General features: G+C 33.7%; 1 protein-coding gene across 1 annotated transcript in view; it reads left to right on the top strand.

Moving 5' to 3' along the window:
- The window catches only part of IARS2 (isoleucyl-tRNA synthetase 2, mitochondrial), a 109485-nt gene that overhangs the window by 42240 nt on the left and 44413 nt on the right, over positions 1–22832 (top strand). Inside the window, 5 exon segments of the mRNA XM_077157875.1 lie at positions 344–434; positions 1235–1386; positions 2933–3093; positions 13160–13262; positions 14157–14250. Of these exon segments, the coding sequence (XP_077013990.1) occupies positions 344–434; positions 1235–1386; positions 2933–3093; positions 13160–13262; positions 14157–14250 (601 nt within the window).

The raw sequence follows: 22832 nt of genomic DNA, 5'->3' as shown, positions 1-22832 counted from the left end.
AGTTATTTCACATTTTCAGTTAGAGCAAAAGACCATTTTCAAAGTCATCATATATATTGCAGTATGTTTGAAAATTAATAGAGACAAAATCAAAGATGTTCTCATCTATTATTCTTCATTATTAAATTTTAGGTCTGTGCTTTAATAACACATTTTGCCTTTGGTGATTTAAAGGTACAAAGTTCACAAATTCCTATTGACCGAATAAGAAAGTATCCAAGTTTTCCATATAGAGAAAGACTAAGCTGTTCTGAGATAATTTATATCTATCATTTTGCCAAATATTGGCATGATAAAAATCTCTTAATACTTCATTTTAATTGTTAAAAATAATCCCTTGTAGGATTGTTTAGTAGATGAAGATGGTATTTTCACAGATGATGCAGGCCCTGAACTTCAAAATAAAGCTGTTCTTAAAGAGGGAACAGATATGGGTGAGTATAATATCTTCTGAAATAATTAAGATATATTTTCTTAAATGTAGGCAGCAATAACCTGTTTCAGACATTCTCCCTTCTTTCTTACACTTTCATCAGAAACAAAAAACTTGGGTTATAAATATTTTATTTTGCCAGATGGTTTAAAATGGAATTTGAGATTTTCATTTTTTTTTCCTTTGAAGCTGCTCTATTAATGCAAATCAGGGCAGTCAACAAAATAGTGATATTTTAGAGCTACAGAGAAAATAATCAACAGCATTACTTTGGAAGGATAAAATCAAACTCGGGTTTGGATGTTAAATGTGAATTAGATACCCTCCACTTTTTATGTATTATGATCTTATGGTTCTGCAGTCTTGAATTGTCTTTATGCCTTTATGCCTTTCTTTTTTTGGATCTAAGAACCAGGTACTGTAAAAATCTTTCTTTGCTCACATAGGACTAAGGTTGATTAGACCTGGTTTCTTCTGAATTATCTTAAGACCATTTTAAGATTTGTCATAGGAAGGATTATGACTGTGAATTTCAAATCTAGAATTCTAGTTATAGCCTGTTCATCTTTCTTTTAAAGTGAAGAACTGTGAAAATAGCATAATGCGAGGTTGGATTATGTTACACAGTCCCTACTTTTTCTATTGGAAAATTCCCAGATTATGCCTTTAATAGCTGCATAGTGGCACCTCTTGTTGGCATCTATTGATCTGGATTTAATTCTCCCAGGGAATTTAGAATGTTGTTAGGATTTTCACAGTGTTTTTTAAACTAATATAAATTGTTCTTTTTTTTTTTTTAAGTTATAAAGATGCTTGAAGCTGCAAAAAATTTGTTGAAAGAGGAAAAATTTGTACACAGCTATCCCTATGACTGGAGGACTAAGAAACCAGTTGTTATTCGTGCCAGCAAGCAGTGGTTTGTAAATATCACAGATATTAAGACCACAGCCAAGGTATAAAAGGCATCCTGTTATGAGGGGCTAGGCTTTTCATTCCCTCAGTATGAGGGCTGTATGTATGGTTGAGGGGATTTTGGGATTAGAAGGGATTATGATTCGTTTTTATAAAGTTGTAGAATTTTAGAATTGAAAGTACTGTCTGTATAATGTTCATTACATAGGTGTGGAAAATGAGGCCTAAAGAGGTTGTATGACTTGCCCAAAGTCGTACAGTTGGGTTACTTATAGACTTCCCTGCTTGGTGTAGTGAAAGTAATATAGAATTAGGACAGAACTGAGGTTATAAATTATTAACCCTCCCTGAACCTCAGGTTTCTCATCTGTGTAAAGGGGATGCCTACCTCATGGTGTAAGTGAATAAAAGTTCCCCAAACAGGTACATGATAGGCATTCAATAATAATCTTTTAAACCCTTTTTCTTTCTTTTAAGATTATTTTTGTAATCCATTTGAAAAGTTGTTAATTTGGTTAACAGATACTATATAACTGGTATTCTAAATGTTTACTATATATTTGAGTCTTTCTTTCATTACATACATACACGAATACACAAAGTTACAAATAACTTGATTTTATTAAAAAGCTCAAATATATGTATTTTTTTTAGATTTTTAACTTTTTTATTGTATGGTATAACATATATACAAAGTCATATACGTATTTATTAACCTGGCTGAACGTATTAATATTTTGCTATACAACTTGCACCTGAGATGCTACTATAATTCATTCGTTCATTCATTGGTCTGCAGTTTGGGCCCTTGCCAAAGCTATGCATAGCAATTTACATTTTTTAAACTCCTGTAGTATAACAGTGTGATATGGACTGCTTTTATTAAGGGATACAGAGATTTTAAAAATGAATTTAACATATAGCCTTTTTGGGTATTGCTGCCAAACATTTAAAATACATTTCATCTTTTAGTAATTGATCAGTTAAATGAAATCACATGCTAGTAGTTTATACCTTGTGTGTGTGTGTGTGTGTGTGTGTGTGTGCGCGCGTGCACGGGGTGGGGGTGTTCTTTAGAGATGTTAAGTGAATAGGAGATCTTAATTTGGGAAAGTGTTTTCTGTTTTGTAAACCATGCTATGTAAAATTAACTTGTATTATAATCTTTGGCAACCTAGTACGGCAGTTTATTTTTAAAGCTTTTTAATAAAAGTTTGAAATCAAGATGAAATTTATTTAATTGTGGTTAAAAGAAGTGTAACACTCCTACTAAACCTGTTATTACCAGTTTTTATCTGGGGTACTTGGAGTTTGTAAATCTCTTCTCATATCCTCCAAAGGTGATAAAGTCTGCCCTTAATATTTTTTATTGGGTCCTTGGTGGCTCTGTTTTTATGTTGCCTTGTTTAAATTGAAATCTGCAATTTCTTTTTAGTTTTTTGGGGGTAGTAGGGTGGGGATGGGGAACATGTAAATGACTGTAAACAGCCAAAATAAACAACTGCACTGCATTAGAAAAAATAGTGAAAGTTAAATAAAAACAATGTTACTTTCTCTTACTGGACTTGATATGTGAATCATTTGCAGGAATTGTTAAAAAAGGTGAAATTTATTCCCGGATCAGCACAGAATGCCATGATTGAAATGATGGACAGGCGACCATATTGGTGTATATCAAGGCAGAGAATTTGGGGTGTTCCAATTCCTGTATTTCATCATAAGACAAAAGATGAATTCTTGATGAACAGGTATAAATTTTTCTGAAATTTTTAGCACTTTAAAGTATGTTTTAAAGTATGTTTTTTCAGAAATGAAAAATTAGTGTATTATTGATAAATTTACATATGTTAAATAAAATTTTCTTAAATAATGAGTTTTTTAGGGGAATCATATAAATTTAAAAAAAGATCCTTTCGTATGGTTGAATTTTTAATAAAACCCAGTTTTTTCAATATTGGTATTTGGAAGCAAAAGCTCTTTTTATTTTCTTTTAGAGTTTATTGTTCCTGGCTCCTTGCAGTGTGCCAAATTAGGTGTCAAGAATACAAGGATGAATTGTATTTAGTGAGGAAATTTAATATGTAATTTTTCTTTAGGAATTAGAGCTGCTATTTTATTCTCTCTACTTCCCCTTTCAGTGGAAATGGTATTATGTAATGGTTTAGATACTTTAAAAATTAAGAAACTATTATATTATAGTTGAATGCATACAATTAGATTTATTTTTATAGTGTTACATTCCCTTTATTCTATTTTAAAAAAATTTTTTTAGTTAATATGTGTACATAGTAAATGGTTCAGAGTAGAAAAATTATGTAGTAAAAAAGTTCCAGCATTTTCCAGCAAGAGTTAGGCTTTCTACATCTAAGGACTGCAGGGGAGATAGACAGCTCAGGTATCATGGGGTATCCTGCCTCCACAGGTTTCCCAAGCCACCCTGTCCTGGGGTAGTGCCAAAACAGTGTACTTCCCCAGATTTCACAGAGGAAATGGCAGCACAATATAATTAAGGCCAAGCAGAAGCCTGGTTTAAGTTCTGCACTCCCTACAAGAATGACCACCTACATATTCCGCAGACCTGTTACTAAAATTACTTCCCATCCTGGAAATGTAGTTAGAGACAAGAGATCAGAGAACTTGGAAAGGCCGCAGCAGTTGTGTTGGTACAGGAGACTGGAGGGACTCCAAAAATGAAGCAGCATAGGAGAACCTTTAAGTACCCTGGATTTCCCACATAACTTAGAAGTAATTTTACCAAGTGGTCTCACTGAGTCCCTGGGCTGTGCTGTTGACAAAAATCTTCACACCAGCCCTGAACCCACCCCTGACAGTTTGGCAGATTGCATGGACCCAGGTCTTCAGGGTCTCTCAGAGCCCGTCAGCAGACGACAGGTGACTTAGGATGATGTCAGAAAGCAGGCATGGAAGGTAAAGATAGCGAGGGAGAGACTGGCTGAGGCCTTAAAGATAAACAGGCTGGCACGGGAGGCAGAGCAAATGAGAAGTCCAGAAGAAAAATCCTGAAAAGTAGGTGAAATAAGAAGGTAGTGATGAAGAACCTGAGATTGACCCTTGAAAAGAAGTTAAGTATGAAACAGCCCTGATTTTTAAAAGCTTGTCTGTGTCATGTCCATCATGCTTTCTTGCTCTGAGCTATGAGCTTTATGTTATACCCAAACTATTGTGTATTAAATTCTTTGAGAGACAAAAAAAAAAGTTCCTTTCTACTCTAGACACCAGAGCATTTTTTTGAGTTACTCATTATTAACAATTCTTTCTGAATCTTTAAAAAAAAATTATTTTCATTTGCCAGCGTATACATTTATTTATATAAAACCATCTATGTTTGCTGTTCTGTGCCCTGATTTATTTATTTTTTATCTTAGAGTTTGTTCTAAATTGGTATATATACATCTTCATCATTCTTCAGCTTTATTTAGTTTATTTATATATCATATATATGCATAATTTATATACCATAAAATTCATCTATTTTAGGTGTTTAGCTCAGTGATTTGTATTAAATTTATACATTTATGTAGCATTATCACAATCATGTTTTAGAACAATTCCATCAGCCCAAACAGTTCCCTCATTGCCTGTCTTTTTTAAAGAAAAACTACTTAGAAAGAGTCTAAGCTTTGGAGAATGACAACCAAATTTGAACCCAGGCTTTGTCACTAACTGAATGCAAGACTGGAAAATTTATTTAACCTCTCTGAGTCTCAGTTTGCTCTTTTAAAAACCATGCTTGCAGCAGGATTATTATGAATACTAAGTAGCAAATGTAAAATTCTTGGTATAGAGCACAGCATTCCATAAATGGTAGGTGTTATTCACGTGTTCATGTAAGAAACATTTTTTGGTGCTTCGTACGTGTCATTGCTAGGTACTGCACAGACCGCAGTGAACAAGGTTGACATGGTCCCTGCCCTTCATTGAGATGATACATCTGGCTTGTTTGTATTCTAATAAAATTAGGGGGGCTCTGAATACCGTTGTTATTATTAACAGATGTGGAAAGGGAAATATTAATCATTCCTTTTAGGAAAACATTCTATGTGAGTAATCTTGTTTTGATTTTTGTTAATGGAATTTATACTGAATTATGCTACAAGTAAAGAGTTTCAGCACGTATTTAAGTATTTTCACATTTCAGCAATGGGGGATCCAGTGAAGAATTTAAGGGCAAAGAGTTGGAGCTGGCAAGTAATGGGAGTTCAAGAGACTATATAGATTTAAAAGTCCTTAGTTGAGGGGTTCTTCAACATTTTTATTAAAAGGTTTTGCCCTTCATTGTCAGTATTGGTATTTCTGTAGGTGGTATTTACATATGTTTTAGGAATCTTTTACAACATTAAATTATTTTTAATCATCTGTAACCACATATTAGGTAGTGTTGAGTATCTTTGTGTAAAAGTTCCATTCAGTTTGAAGTTTGTGACATGCTATGGTGATATGGCCCAGTGGAAAGAAATACAGGGTCTGACTTGGGGAACCATTGAACCATAAAACAACTTATTTGCATCATTCATAGAGGATGTGGCATTTGAGTAGAGCCTTGAGGATTAAGTAGAAAATTGGGGAATGGGGAAAGTGTTTTCTAAGTAGAAGGATCAGCAGGAGCTGAAGAAGGAAGTTGGAAAGGCACAGCGTGTATTTAGGAATCGTTCTGATACTGTCAGATATGTGAGGGGATTAGAAAGGTAAACATTCAGAAAGATTGATTGGGTTAAATTGTAAAGAGTCATGAATACTAGGTTAAGGAGTTTAAACTTTGGAGTATGCATGAGGAGTCACAGTAGGTTTTAGGAAAAGAAACAGGCGAGAGACCAGAAAGTTACTGTAAACCTATTTCAATATTATTACAATTTGGAGCTGAGTCTTTTTGAGTCTTTTTGGTCTAATTATAGCTAATCATATTGTTCTTATAATTCAGAGCTTGGTCAGATATAAATTATCTTAATACCTTTATTAAGAATTAAAGTTAGGGTGCACAGGTAGTTCAGTGGTTAGAATGCCCGCCTTCTATGCGGGAGACCCAGGTTTGATTCCCGGACCATGCACCCCCCCCCCAAAAAAAATTAAAGTGGAGGTACACAGATAATTCAGTGGGTAGAATACCCGCCTTTCATGTGGGAGACCTGGGTTCTATTCCTGGACCATGCACACACACACACGCACAAAAAGAATTAATGTGATTACTGTTGAGATAAATTTATACAGTATTGCTTAAAATTCTACAATGGAGAGTTTCCTATTAAGGAAACATTAAGAAGCCACTGTCATTGTTTCTCATTTTTTTCAGTACTTAGAGAGCAAGAGTTTTAGGGAATTTCTTTGAAGAATTTGAAGTAAACCATATGCATACACTAGTTGTTTAATTGACCATTTTTTAATCATGACAATAAAATGATACATAGGTCAGTGGTCAGTAAGCTGACTGAAATAAATTTGAACTTTGTGAGAAAAACAAGCAAATTTCATTAGGTATCATTTATGCTTTATTTATAGTCAATACAATTTACATGGTTGTGTTATAAATTCTTTTCCATGTAGCTGCCATTGTGTTGCTTGCCTGGTATTAGTTGATTTCTGTTTTTGAAGTAGTAGAGACATACAGGATATTGGCCTACAGAAATGACAGACAAATTTAGTCATATTGTCTGTCAATTCATAGGTCATTTTCCTGTACACCATTTCTTAAGATGGCTCCCATCCACTTCTATTGTTGGATACTTTATATGGCATAACACTTGGATTCAAGAAAATTGATATTAATTCTTTATTATTTATAAACTTTATAAGACAGAATGAAAGGCTATCTTTTTTCCTCCTTGTTAATCAAATGACCTCTTGCTTATTCCTTTATAATGTATAGTGAGTTGGTAACCATCAAAAGTAACAGCATCTCCACGGGAAATTGTTACACAGTCCACATGGAGTTGCTGTTACATTTGATAACTCCACTAAACATATTAAAAGTCTCATTCTGCTTTTCTTGATGAACGTCTGTAAATTATCTCTAAGTATACCCATTTCACACACAAAAAAAATGTTGGTTTTTTCATGATCTAAATAAATTTTGTTAGATTTGAAGCTATATACTTTAATTTTTATTTACTGTTTTCATTTGAATTTTATGTTCATGCTTGAATTTAGCCAGTCCTGATGTTTAGACTGTTCCTAATTTTTTGCAAGAAGTCAAGAAATAATTTCATTTTGACTTAAAAATCATTGGCCACTTTCTGAATCTTTAATATAATGTCAGTATAATTTAGGTTGAAATCAGTTTCTGGTTAGTAAAGAAACAGTTTTTAAACCAAAAAAGATAAAGCCTGAGACATCAGTTACCTAGGAAGAAAAAGAAGTTGATAGTTAAACTTATTTGAATATTTCACATTCAAATTGTAATCAGTTTTACACTATTAATATCATAGTTAGGAAAGTTAAGGTTTGATTTCTAGAAATAATGACAGATAATTTTGACATAATTACTAGAAATAGGCAAGATATTTTCAATTTAATTTGAATGTTAACTTTAGCTTTCTCACATTTTGCTCATGTTAGTAATAATGGCCTTCTGGTGAAAATTTTTGGTAATGTTCATTAAATAAAGACAGATTTCTCATTATCTGTCATCTTTAAAGCATAAGTGTAGGCTTAAATTAAAAATATAATTTTTCACCCAAGGAATTTCATTGTGTTCTAGAGTTCAACTTCGTAAATAAATATAAAACATTTATCCTCTTACCTCATTCTCATTCCAGGAACTTGCAGAAGAAAAGTTGTCTTGCAGTCTTTAATATTTTTCCTTATAAAGACAAAACATAGGAAATGACAGGATGATAGCAACTGTTTCTTTGTACCTAACAGTGTTAATGCTGCTTCATTTCCAATATGTGAATAAGCTTTCAGACCAGTTGCTATCAAAGTTCAGAATGATTGGTTGGTGTTATGGTTGCTCTACCTAGTAGACTTTCAGTGATTAAAACCTAGTAAGGGATACATGATATGTGTATTTAGATAAGGCCTGTGAGTAAAGTGCAGAGTTTTATGATGGGCTTATTGCTTTATGAAATACAGTGTTAAATTGGAAGTATATAGATTACATAGTGATAAGTTGGTTTGCCCACTTTTATCAACAGTAATTTATAATGATCTTTAGGTTATAAGTTAACTGTGTGAGTTTAGTGTAGAATATTAACAAAATACAGAGTAAAGTTCTTAAATTTCCAAAGACAAATTTAGACTTCTTCCTTGTATTTTTTTTTCTGAAGAATGTTTAATATTACAGAGAAATCCTCAGAAAATTGTTTAGAAATGTTCTAGTTTCATTTTTAAAATTCTGCTTCTAGTATTTATCCTAAGGAAATAAGAGAATTAACATACAAAGATAATGTGTATAAGGATGTCTAATGTAGTTGTTTATAAGGGAATTTGATAAAAAAAGGAAGAGAAAATTTATCAATTATGGAAGAAAGAATATGCAGCCATTACAAATGGTGGCTTAACTCTTAATGGTTGACTAGTTTTCCTGTTGTATGAAAATCAAATGAATATAGCCAGTCCCAGGGTATACCTTTTGAATATATATGCAGCATTCGTTTGTGTTTTTCTAAATTGTCTTTTTAAGTTTTGTTTGAACATTAAAAATACACCTTTATTTTGCCATCCGATATAGTTACTTCAAACTTGTAAGTTACATGTGTGTGGGTATGTTTATTTTTATTTTAAATTTTGTTTTAAAATTCTGGAGCAATTTTTAAGGTCCATTCAGTTTCCAGAGTATAAGTTAAGAGAAAATTTTCCCTTTGTGATACTAATTCTGCACACTGAATTTTGATTTGTTTAGATTGTGAAGATGTTTTGTCTTTGAAATCTTATTCGTCATAATTTTATTTTCATATTTTATCTCTCACTCCAGAGTTGTCTTTATTTTACTGCTTTAAAAATATAATATAGGATGGGCAATGGTGGTTTGGTTGCAGAGTTTTCGTCTGCCATCCGGAGACCCAGGTTTGGTTCCCAGCGCCTGCCCATGTAATAAAAATATATATATAACTATAAATATAACTATCAATAAAAAAAACTATATTTATAATATAGTTGTCAAAGCTCTCAAAATAGAATTGAGGCCATAACTTATTAGTGTGCTTACTACATTATTTATTAGTAGTGAATAATTTTGTATTTCTAAGGAAGCAGACTTGTTCTGAATATTAGTGAATCTTGCTCTGTTAATAAAACGCAATGTCTTCTCTTCCCTTTAAAATATTTTCATATTTCTTTTGGATACATTGTAAACAGTATTCTTTTGTCCAGATTTGTATGCGTATATAATGAGAAATACTGGGCTATAACCAAACTTTCCTTCTCACAAAAAATAAGAGAATTTATGAGTTTTTAAAAAGCATGTATTTTCAAATAAAGTATATAAAATATTTAAGTTTCTTTCTATATTGAAACATTATATTGTGTATCTAAGTAAATTGCTGATACCTTTTATAAGGAAAAGTAACAATTAAAGCTTGAATTTTAGTTAGATTCAACATGTTCTACTAAAATTGGTGGGATTTTGTAGTTGCTTTAATAACATGCCAATGACAAAATTGGAATCTTTCTTTATCATTTGGCATTTTTAGTTAGAAAACTCAGTAATATACTAGAGTATGATTATGTGATACTTAAAGTATAATTTTAAAACTTCATGGAATTATCTGATGTTTAAGGTTACAAAAAGAACATAATTTCATTAAGACTGAGATATTCAGCAAGTATAAAATAGATGTAGGAGAAAAAATCCAAAGAACAAAAAAATATATAACATAGATATATATCATCTGTAGTTCTAGGATTACTGACTAAAAAAATTGGGCTTTACTTTTTCCATTTTTTAAGAACAAACTTTTATACATTACCTTTCTTTCACACAGCTTTTCTTAGTGTTCATAGAAACTAAAGTTCAGAAAAAGAACATAACTTTATTCTTACCATTATTTAATTAAGTCACACTATAGTCTGGTTTTAGACTCAGTGCTGTGCTCTATCAACACAATGATGTCCTGAGACTCCTTACTTACTTGACTTCATCTCAGCTTCATAGTTCTCATTGTATATAGGTAATAAAGTTTTTTTGACAATACTTAGCAAACTCCAGAGAACATGAGTGCTAGTTCACAATACAATGGTTATTTTTATAGACAAATTAGAGTGGCAGAATAGAGAAGTGAAAACTGAATTGAGCCATGATTTAGGAGATACAATTTCGAGACTTAGCCCTTAATGTGTTTAGACAAATGATTAAAGGAACCCTTAATCACAGAACAGTTATCTGTCAAATACTAAACATGTATTTCTGTGAAAACAATTAGAGAATGCTTGTAAAGTGCCTTGAAAAGTATAATGTGTGATATATGTGTAAATGCTTTTATTTTGATTATTAATCCTAACATTTCCAATATAATTTCTAAATTAATATGAAATTTTAACCATTTACTTTTTCTTCTAAATGATTTATTTCCTATATAGGAAATAATTTTTACTGTTTTATTGTTAATCTAAGGTTGTCAATCATTAGATGTAGTTTTAGGTCTAATGATATTTTTTTTTGAAGGTGGAAGGCTACTCATTTTTAGAATCATTGTTTATGATGAAAATTTAATAATTGGCATGGACAATATACCATATTGTGATTGTACGTAAATGTACTTTGGTACATTGATTTGTTCTTTTAGAATAATAACATTAGGTTTATTGAGATTTTTCTATTACAGTATGTTTTTAAGTCATGTTCTGTGCAAACTATATAACGTAGTAATATGTAACTAAATATTACCATCATAAAATTAAGTAGTTATTACACAGAGTTTTTATGGTCTCATATCACAAAAGTTTATCTTTACTGTTAAAGTCCGTCTAAAATGAGTGACTGTCATAGAAATATGGACTTTTGCCCGTTTTAAATTTTTGTTAGTTATGATGTCTTCAGGGTAGATGCTGGTAGCTTTATACTTTTCTGGTATGTCCTTCATAGTGTACCAACTTTGCCATACCTGCTTTTGTATACTTTCATTTATAGAATGTATTAAATTTACAGTATCCTGTTGATTGTTGATTCCTACATCAGACCTGTGAATTATCAGACCTAGAGAAGTTGAATTATTTGCCGTAGGTAGTCATGATTAATAAGAAGCAGATCCAGAAAAAGTGCTGAGTGCTTTTTCCTATCCAATATCCTTTATATTTCTATCAGCTATTGTGGACCTACAGTTAATTCTTAGTTACCTTAGTGGAATGTGGTAAAAGGAAGACACTCTAGAAGTTGGCTTTATTATGTGTGTTTTAATCCTTAAATATTAATATAGATGTGCGTTTTGGTAATTGTTTAACACACAGTTAACTCCATCTACATTTACCTCACCTCACAGAATCAGCTTGAATAGTAGCTAATGCTTACATAATTTTAAACATATTATTAATATGTACCAGATATTTTTCTAGGTGTTTTATATAAACTCAAGTCATATTCATAATAATAATTTATTAATTAATATTATAATATCTGAAGGATATTATTATTACCTGTTTCACGATGAAGAAACCCAAGGAGCAAAGATGCTAAGTGCCTTGCCAAGGGTCACGTAGCTCATCCTTGATACAGTCAGGAAATAAGCCAAAGCTGCCTGACTCCAGAATTCATACTGTTAACCATTACATGTACTGGTACTCAGTGGAAAACAACTAGAGGAAATAGTAATGTCTACAAAGCTGCAATAGTAATTTAAATATGGTAAATTGAAAATAAGTTATTCCTTTGAGAAACTTCAGTATAAATATTTTTTCTGAGTTAAATTTGCAAGTTACAACTGTGTATCTTCCCAAAAGAATAGAACCAGTTTCAGTATTCCTTTGATATGCATTTATTGGGTTTCTATTGTATAGTAGGCATTGTGCTGTTTTATACATATGATCTCATTTAGCTCTGAACAGTTCTGAGGTAAGTATCTAGGACCACTAACACGTAAGTTCAATTGGGAGAGGGCTCTTCTCTGTCTTGATAACTGCTATTATATCTCCAGTGTAAAGATATTGGAGGTGCTTAATAAATAGTTTTTGAATGAATAAATTGTATTTTTCTCCTTAACAGATGAGACGATCAGATTTAGATAAGTTTTAGTATTTGTGCATGGTCACATAATAAGAATGACAGAGTAAGATATGGCCCTGGATATCTGTTATCAAAGTCCATGCCCTTACTATGGCAATGCCACTCATGCAGATGTATTGGACTTAGACCTATAAGCAGTGAGGGGTCATTGAACGTTTTTGAACAGGGGATTGGTGTGATAAGAAAAGTCAGGCCACTGCATCAATCTAGTATTGTGGCAATGAAGTTAGACTAAATAGTGTGTCAATGGGAACACATGACAAATTTGAGTAATATTTCAAAGGTAGAATTGACATCATGTTGGCTTAATTTGGGTAGAAATCGAGGAGGCTGTGATAATCAGATTTTTAGTGTCAGTACCTGAAAAGAAAATAAATTGATAGACATGGAGAAATCAATGACTGAAATAAGGATGTCAGGAAAAGTCTTTTTTTTCACCCAAGGGATGCATATGATTTGATTTTGTTAATTATTGAATTTAAGATGGCAGCAGCCAAGCATGCATTAATATTCTACCAAACTTTGGGGGAAAATATTAAGGCTGCAGATAGAAAATAAATTTCACTATTTCTTAATAAAAAAAAAAATCTGCATTAGCTACATTGGTTAACAGAATAATTTTGCCTTTTTCCTCTCCAAAATAGCCAAACCATTGAGCATATTATTCAACTAGTAGAACAACATGGCAGTGATATTTGGTGGACTCTTCCCCCTGAGCAGCTTCTTCCAAAAGAAGTCTTATCTCAGGTAAATTTTTATTTGTATTGAACAACCTTTGTGTGTGATTTACTGACAACGTAAGGGATCTGAGGGAGTTATTTTATCATGTAAAGTTACTGAATTTATTCTCTATAAATTGTGAGCCAATACATTTGTGAAACCAGACTTTTTTGCTTAGCTATAGAAGAGTACTACTACTTAATATAGCAGTAGATTATTGTGGTCATTTGATTGTAACATTTCTTATCTCATTGAGGGTCAAGATTAATATGACTAATTTGGTTGACTAATCAGATATAATTATAACTTTAAAACATAATTATGGGGCGGGCCACGGTGGCTCAGCAGGCAAGAATGCTTGCCTGCCATGCCAGAGGACCCAGGTTCGATTCCCGGTGCCTGCCCATGTTAAAAAAAAACAAAAACATAATTATGGGCGGACACTGGTGGCTCAGTGGTAGAGTTCTCACCTGCCGTGCTAGAGACCCGAGTTCGAGTCCCAGTGCTTGCCCATCTTAAAAAGAAAAGGGGGAAATAAAAACACAAATGTAATGATTTATAGACTCTTAAAATTATAAGAGGACATTGCCTAATGGACTTTGTAGGATTTGAACTTTGAGTTAATTGACTATGTTATATATCACAAAATCCAAATTGAAAGTTAATTTCAAGAAAATAAAAGCCACTTCATACTTACATTGTTAAATATGTAATTATTAAGTGGTCAGAATCACTTTTACATGCAAATGGAGGCCATTGTACTTAATGGTGAAATATTTTAATTAAAAAGTTTTAAATTTCATTTTAAAGTTTGAGTATACTGGCTGGCTGTAAGTATTGCTTCTTCTTGTTTTTTGTTTGTTTGTTTTATATCTACTGTATATGTTGTATAACTAAAATGCTTTTATATCTTCTTTTTAGATTGGTGGTTCAGATGCACTGGAATATGCTCCTGGTCAGGATATTTTAGACATCTGGTTTGACAGTGGAACTTCATGGTCCTTTGTTCTTCCAGGTACTTTTAAAATAGATTATATGCCAATCAAGAAGTTTTAAAATAATGTAGAAATGCTTATTAGGTCTATCATTAATTATTCTTTTTTTGGGGGGCTTTCTTTGTAAGATCTACTACAATAAAATTGTAGACCTGGAAGGAACTTCGGGATCATCTAATACACTGATTTCCAAATTTTTTTGGTTTGTCTAGAAGAAATTTTAGGTAGGCCCATAGTACATAATAAGATATATAAAAATGGGAATTTTCTGCCTAATGTCAACCAGCTCATTCTCTTTTTCCTACTTGGCAACCCTTAAGATATCCTGTTTTGTTTTTTTTTCATGTTTTTTTTTTTTCATAGGCAGGCACTGGGAATCGAACCCGGGTCCTCAGGCATGGCAGGCAAGCACTCTTACCTGCTGAGCCACCGTGGCCCAAGATATCCTGTTTTGTAAAACAAAGTTTGAAAATAACTGAGATAGTCTGATGCCATCATTTAGTAGAATGGGAACTGAGATTGAAACAGGGGTCAAAGTAGATAATAATCAAAACCTAGGTAGTGTCAGACTAGAATTCAGGTACACTGACTTTCAGTTCTCACTCCTCTACGTTGCCATTTTACTGAGGATTTCTCATCCACTTTATATAAACAACTGACTAGCACTTTTTTTTTAAATTTTTATTAATAAAACCAATCAACATACAATAGGAACGTTCTTTTTTTTGTCACATAGTTGTATATTCATCATCATCATTATTTCTTAGAACATTTGCATCAATTCCGAAAAAAAAATAAAAAGAAAACAAAAAAAATTCATACATACCATACCCCTTACTGCTCCCTTTCATTGATCACTAGCATTTCAGTCTACTAAATTTATTTTAACGTTTGTTCTCTCTATTATTTATTTATTTTTTTAACCCATGTGTTTTACTCATCTCTCCATAAGGTTGATAAAAGAAGCATCAGACACAAGGTTTTCACAATCACACAGTCACATTGCAAAAGCTATATCATTATAAAATCATCTTCAAGAAACATGGGTATTGGAACACAGCTCTACATTTTCAGGCATTTCCCTCCAGCCTCTCTGTTATGCTTTAACTAAAAAGGTGATATCTATTTAATGTATAAGAATAACCTCCAGGATAACCTCTCAACTCTGTTTGGAATCTCTCAACCATTGAGACTTTGTCTCATTTCTCTCCCCCCTTTTGTTGAAAAGGTTTTCTCAATACCTTGATGCTAAATCTCAGCTCATTCTAGGATTTCTGGCCCCACGTTGCCAGTAAGGTTCACACCCCTGGGAGTCATGTCCCATGTAGAGGGGGAGGGCAGTGAGTTTGCTTGTCCTGTTGGCTGAGCGATAGAGGCTACATCTGAGCAACAAAAGAGATTCTCTTTGGGGGACTCTTAGACCTAAGTTTAAGTAGGCTTAGCCTATCCTTTGCAGGGTTAAGTTTTATATGAACAAACCCAAAGATTAAGGGCTCAACCTGTTGCTTTGGTTGTCCCCACTGCTTGTGAGACTATCAAGAATTCTCCACTTGGGAAAGTTGAGTTTCCCCCTTTCTCATCATTCTCCCAAGGGGACTTTGCAAATACTTTTTTATTCACTGTTCACATCCTTCTGGGATTTATCGAGGCATCACTCTGGACAAACCTATAGAATCTCATAGCACTACTTTTGTACTTATTTATAGTTAGGGGAAGTTTTTGACTCATTGTTTAAAGATAAGTAGAGAGATTAGACAGGAATTAGAAGGGACGAAGAAAAGAAATCATGCATTAGAAGAGAATGTGTTTATATACTTGAACAGAAATATCCTGAAGGATACTAAGCAGTTGAAAGTTGGGAATAAAATGAGGAACAAGGTTTGCATGTTATCACTATGAAATTAAACACAGGGATGAGATAGTACAGAAGCAGTGATTAGTTAGACACTCCTTCACACCCCTGCTAAGTGCCATCTTTGGCCCAAGAAAGCCCATTTGCTTTCTGGAGCAAGGGAATGTGGGGAAAATTGCTTGTGCACATGACCATTATTGAAGGGATTGTCTCCAATTTTACTTGAGCTATACCCAAGAAAGCCCATTTGCTTTCTCAAGCAAGGGAATGTGGGAAAAATAGCCTGCTTGTGCACGTGACCGTTATTCAAGGGATTGTCTCCAGTTTTACTTGAGCTATACTTCTGGTAAAATGTCTCACTATTGAGTGATGGCAATATGATTCCTAAGAGGTAAAAATATTTTCTTCATTTGGGCCTTCCTTTTAGCTCAGGAAACTTAAATATTGAAATACATGTAAATTTGTGTTATACAACTATAATAATACATAATAGTACATAATAATAGTACATAATAATCCATAGCCAAGTTTATGTTACATATTAATATATTATTTACTGTTTCCATGTAGTAATTTCCAGAATTAGTATTTCATAAATTTTTCCCAGTTAAGTTCAGAGAAAATATTGCAAGGTCATATATTTTGTTTCTCTAAATTTTATTGAAAATGTAAGCAGTTGACATAGGGCACGTTATAGAAGAAAGAAGAATTTCCTTCTGCCATATTTGATGCAGCATCCTAAATTTCAGAATTCATTCACTGCTTCAGTGTTGGTGGGAATGCTGCCCACTACCATTATTGCTTTTTAATTTATGAAATTATTTTACATTACTAAATGTAGTAGGTAGAAGTTAGGCTTGGAATCAAAACTCGGTTAAATGGCATGGAAACCAAAGTTAAAACTTATTTGTACTGCTATCATTGGTGCAGTAGAGTTTAGTTGTACTATTTCTAGTTTGTAATGTTCTTAACCAAAATATTTTGACTGTGACAGAGAGCCCTTATTAAATAAACTTTTAATGGTGAAAAGATACCTAGTCATTAAATAATGTAAACATATATGGGGCCTGCATGGGAGCCATCAGACTGTGAATAAATTACATTCACAAATACTGCACAAACCGAACTTTAGCCCATTGTTCTGTTTTTTCACTCAGTACTCATATCCCCTCAAAAAAATAAAAAGGATGTAGATTAATTGGCCTATATTTTATTTTATTTTCTTTCCTTTATTCTTTATGATAAAATTTCTGCAAGAATTTTAATGAAATGAGAGAGACATATAGTAGGTAAATGCATAGTTTGAAAAGCCAAAACGTAAAGATGACTCTACTTTTTTTTTTTTAATGACGTTACCTTCTTTCCTGAGATGGTTTATCCTTTTTGCTCTCAAATGGCTGTGTCAAGACTAATAAAAGTGATTGAATGCCTGTATATTTCTGAGTAGTACATTATTGCAAAATTAAAATGAACTTGATTTTGAGCTTTTAGTCTTCATCTGTATTTTTAATGAAATTAATTTGGTTACTATATAGCATACTCAACTGATTTTACTGCTTGCTGAAAGATTTTGCAGCAGGGAAAGAGATTTGGCTTGTTCATTTTGACACAAGTCAGGTAATGGTTTCATTGTGAATTTATGGTGAAATGAAACTAAGACATTGAAACTTGAAAACTTTTAAAGAAAATGATACTTTTAAGTAAGCCATTTCATAGGTAATAAGTCATATTTGTAAAACTTTCTTTTAACATTTAGCAAAGGAATTAGTCATTAAAAAATTAATATTTTAAAATATTTGTTCTATTTTGTTTCTGATTCTTTTGACAAATAAATTGAACTAAATAGAAATTATTTTCTGAAACAGAAACTTAGATTTATAGATCACTTATTCAGAGTTATTTTAAACTTTTAGCGACATATATAATATCTCAAAAATATTTTTATTTACAAAAATTAGTATTTTAACATATTTTTAGTTTTTTCTTGGTTTAAAATGTTTTCACATATTTTAGTGGGTTTTGTTTTGGTTTAAAATATTTTCACATGTTCATAGATTTAGCACCATTCATCCCTTTTGTGGAATGCACTGGTGAAAGTGTAATTTGGCACAAACTTAGTGGAAAGAATTTTAGTTTTATACATCAAAAGCTTTGAAATAGTTTTAATCCTTGACCAAGTAATTCTACTTACAGGAATCTCTCCTGTAGAAATAATTAGATCTGGTTGAAGGTTTGTGTGTGAGGATATGCATTGCGATGCTGTTTCTAGTAATAAAAGATTTGAAATAGTAGACCTGTGTACATCTGTAGAAAATGATTAAAATATTATGGTGTATACTCATATGATACAGTGATAAGCAACCATTAAGTCATATTTTTGAAGATCCTTTATGAACATAGAATGTTAAAAGGCATATTAAATTTTCTTTTCATTTTAAATTTTAAAAAGAACAATACAGAAGTATAGGAAAGAATACAAATGGCAGAATTCAGGCACAATATTTTGATTTGCTAGAAACTCATGTAAATAATGATATGCAGACTTCCGGAGAAGATGGCGGCTTAGTAAGAGGCGCGGATTTTAGTTTCTCCTCCAGAACAGCTACTAGGAGAGTAGAAACGATACAGAACAGCTCCCAAAGCCATGACAGAGATAAAAAAGACAGCGTACCCCATCCTGGAACGACTGGCTGGCTGAGAGAACCCGCTCTGGTGAGATCGCCGAGGGGCGCGGGCTTCACCAGGCGGGGCGGCAAGCGGCCAGAGTCACTCCCTTCCCCCTTCCCGGGCCGGCTGGGAGAATTGAACAGGCGGTCCCCTCAAACTGTGGTGGCTGGCGCCCACACCACACGCAGCCCCCCGGACCAACTGAGAGAATTGGATCGGAAATCCCCAGGCCACGGAGAACGGTGACGGGGGGGGGGGGCCCTTCCAAACCCGTGACTCCCTGGGAACGGTGCACTCTCCCGGGTGGGCCGCTGCGGCTGGCACACTCCCGCCACGCTTGGCGCCCCGGGCTGACTAGGAAATTCGGACGGGCGCTTTCCCGGGCTGCGGCGGCCAGCGACCCTCCCCGCGTTCGGACCCCGGGCCAGCTGGCACTCTTCCAAGCCGCTTCGGCTAGCGAACCTCCTGGACGGTGAGAGTTTTCCGAAGTTAAAGGACCCACAGCACCTTTTACTGGTGGGACCCGCAGACAAACGTGTGCCACGAGCGCCACCTACTGGGCAGGATAAGAAAAACAGAACCCAGAGATTTCACAGAAAAATCTTCCAAACTTTTGGATCCAACACCCAGGGAAATCTGTCTAAAGGCGCAGACGCCAGCAGAAGATAACGGATCACGCTCAAAAAATTGAAAATATGGCCCAGTCAAAGGAACGAACCAATAGTTCAAATGAGATACAGGAGCTGAGACAACTAATGCGGAATATACGAACAGAAATGGAAAACCTCTTCAAAAACGAAATCGATAAATTGAGGGAGGACATGAAGAAGACATGGGCTGAACATAAAGAAGAAATAGAAAAACTGAAAAAACAAATCACAGAACTTATGGAAGTGAAGGACAAAGTAGAAAAGATGGAAAAAACAATGGATACCTACAATGTTAGATTCAAAGAGACAGAAGATAGAATTAGTGATTTGGAGGATGGAACATCTGAATTCCAAAAAGAAACAGAAACTATCGGGAAAAGAATGGAAAAATTTGAACAGGGTATCAGGGAACTCAAGGACAATATGAAGCGCACAAATATACATGTTGTGGGTGTCCCAGAAGGAGAAAAGAAGGGAAAAGGAGGAGAAAAACTAATGGAAGAAATTATCACTGAAAATTTCCCAACTCTTATGAAAGACCTAAAATTACAGATCCAAGAAGTGCAGCGCACCCCAAAGAGATTAGACCCAAATAGGCGTTCTCCAAGACACTTACTAGTTAGAATGTCAGAGGTCAAAGAGAAAGAGAGGATCTTGAAAGCAGCAAGAGAAAAATAATCCATCACATACAAGGGAAACCCAATAAGACTATGTGTAGATTTCTCAGCAGAAACCATGGAGGCTAGAAGACAGTGGGATGATATATTTAAATTACTAAAAGAGAAAAACTGCCAACCAAGACTCCTATATCCAGCAAAACTGTCCTTCAAAAATGAGGGAGAAATTAAAACATTCTCAGACAAAAAGTCACTGAGAGAATTTGTGACCAAGAGACCAGCTCTGCAAGAAATACTAAAGGGAGCACTAGAGTCAGAAACGAAAAGACAGAAGAGAGAGGTATGGAGAAGAGTGTAGAAAGAAAGAAAGTCAGATATGATATATATAATACAAAAGGCAAAATGTTAGAGGAAAATATTATCCAAACAGTAATAACACTAAATGTTAATGGACTGAATTCCCCAATCAAAAGACATAGACTGGCAGAATGGATTAAAAAACAGGATCCTTCTATATGCTGTCTACAGGAAACGCATCTTAGACCCAAAGATAAACATAGGTTGAAAGTGAAAGGTTGGGAAAAGATATTTCATGCAAATAACAACCAGAAAAGAGCAGGAGTGGCTATACTAATATCCAACAAGTTAGACTTCAAATGTAAAACAGTTAAAAGAGACAAAGAAGGACACTAAATACTAATAAAAGGAACAATTAAACAAGAAGACATAACAATCATAAATATTTATGCACCAAACCAGAATGCCCCAAAATACGTGAGGAATACACTGCAAACACTGAAAAGGGAAATAGACACAAATACCATAATAGTTGGAGACTTCAATTCCCCACTCTCATCAATGGACAGAACATCTAGACAGAGGATCAATAAAGAAATAGAGAATCTGAATATTACTATAAATGAGCTAGACTTAACAGACATTTATAGGACATTACCTCCCACAACAGCAGAATACACCTTTTTCTCAAGTGCTCATGGATCATTCTCAAAGATAGACCATATGCTGGGTCACAAAGCAAGTCTTAACAAATTTAAAAAGATTGAAACCATACACAACACTTTCTCGGATCATAAAGGAATGAAGTTGGAAATCAACAATAGGCAGAGTGCCAGAAAATTCACAAATACGTGGAGGCTCAACAACACACTCTTAAACAACGAGTGGGTCAAAGAAGAAATTGCAAGAGAAATTAGTAAATACCTAGAGGCGAATGAAAATGAAAACACAACATATCAAAACTTATGGGATGCAGCAAAGGCAGTGCTAAGAGGGAAATTTATTGCCCTAAATGCCTATGTCAGAAAAGAAGAAAAGGCAAAAATGCAGGAATTAACTGTTCACTTGGAAGAACTGGAGAAAGAACAGCAAACTAATCCCAATGCAAGCAAAAGGAAAGAAATAACAAAGATCAGAGCAGAAATAAATGAAATTGAAAACATGAAAACAATAGAGAAAATCAGTAAGACCAGAAGTTGGTTCTATGAGAAAATCAATAAGATTGATGGGCCCTTATCAAGATTGACAAAAAGAAGAAGAGAGAGGTTGCAAATAAATAAGATCAGAAATGGAAGAGGAGACATAACTACTGACCTCACAGAAATAAAGGAGGTAATAACAGGATACTATGAACAACTTTACGCTAATAAATACAACAATTTAGATGAAATGGACGGGTTCCTGGAAAGACATGAACAACCAACTTTGACTCAAGAAGAAATAGATGACCTCAACAAACCAATCACAAGTAAAGAAATTGAATTATTCATTCAAAAGCTTCCTAAAAAGAAAAGTACAGGACCAGATGGCTTCACATGTGAATTCTACCAAACATTCCAGAAAGAATTAGTACCGACTCTCCTCAAACTCTTCAAAAAAATCGAGTGGAGGGAAAACTACCTAATTCATTATATGAAGCCAACATCACCCTCATACCAAAACCAGGCAAAGATATTACAAAAAAAGAAAACTACAGACCAATCTCTCTAATGAATATAGATGCAAAAATCCTCAATAAAATTCTAGCAAATCGTATCCAACAACACATTAAAAGAATTATACATCATGACCAAGTAGGATTCATCCCAGGTATGCAAGGATGGTTCAACATAAGAAAATCAATTAATGTAATACACCACATCAACAAATCAAAGCAGAAAAATCACCTGTTCATCTCAATTGATGCAGAAAAGGCATTTGACAAGATTCAACATCCTTTCCTGTTGAAAACACTTCAAAAGATAGGAATACAAGGGAACTTCCTTAAAATGATAGGGAATATATGAAAAACCCACAGCTAATATCATCCTCAATGGGGAAAAATTGAAAACTTTCCCCCTAAGATCAGGAACAAGACAAGGATGTCCACTATCACCACTATAATTCAACATTGTGTTGGAGCTTCTAGCCAGAGCAATTAGACAAGAAAAAGAAATACAAGGCATCAAAATTGGAAAGGAAGAAATAAAACTATCACTGTTTGCAGACAATATGATACTATACGTCGAAAACCCGGAAAAATCCACAACAAAGCTACTAGAGCTAATAAATGAGTACAGCAAAGTAGCAGGTTACAAGATCAACATTCAAAAATCTGTAGCATTCTCTACACTAGTAATGAACAAGCTGAGGGGGAAATCAAGAAACGAATCCCATTTACAATTGCAACTAAAAGAATGAAATACCTAGGAATAAATTTAACTAAAGAAACAAAAAACATATATAAAGAAAACTACAAAAAACTGTTAAAAGAAATCACAGAAGACCTAAATAGATGGAAGGGCATACCGTGTTCATGG

This window comes from Tamandua tetradactyla, chromosome 4 (genome assembly GCF_023851605.1).
Source record: "Tamandua tetradactyla isolate mTamTet1 chromosome 4, mTamTet1.pri, whole genome shotgun sequence".
Classification (NCBI taxonomy): domain Eukaryota; kingdom Metazoa; phylum Chordata; class Mammalia; order Pilosa; family Myrmecophagidae; genus Tamandua; species Tamandua tetradactyla.
This window is presented reverse-complemented; position numbering and strand designations above follow the sequence as displayed.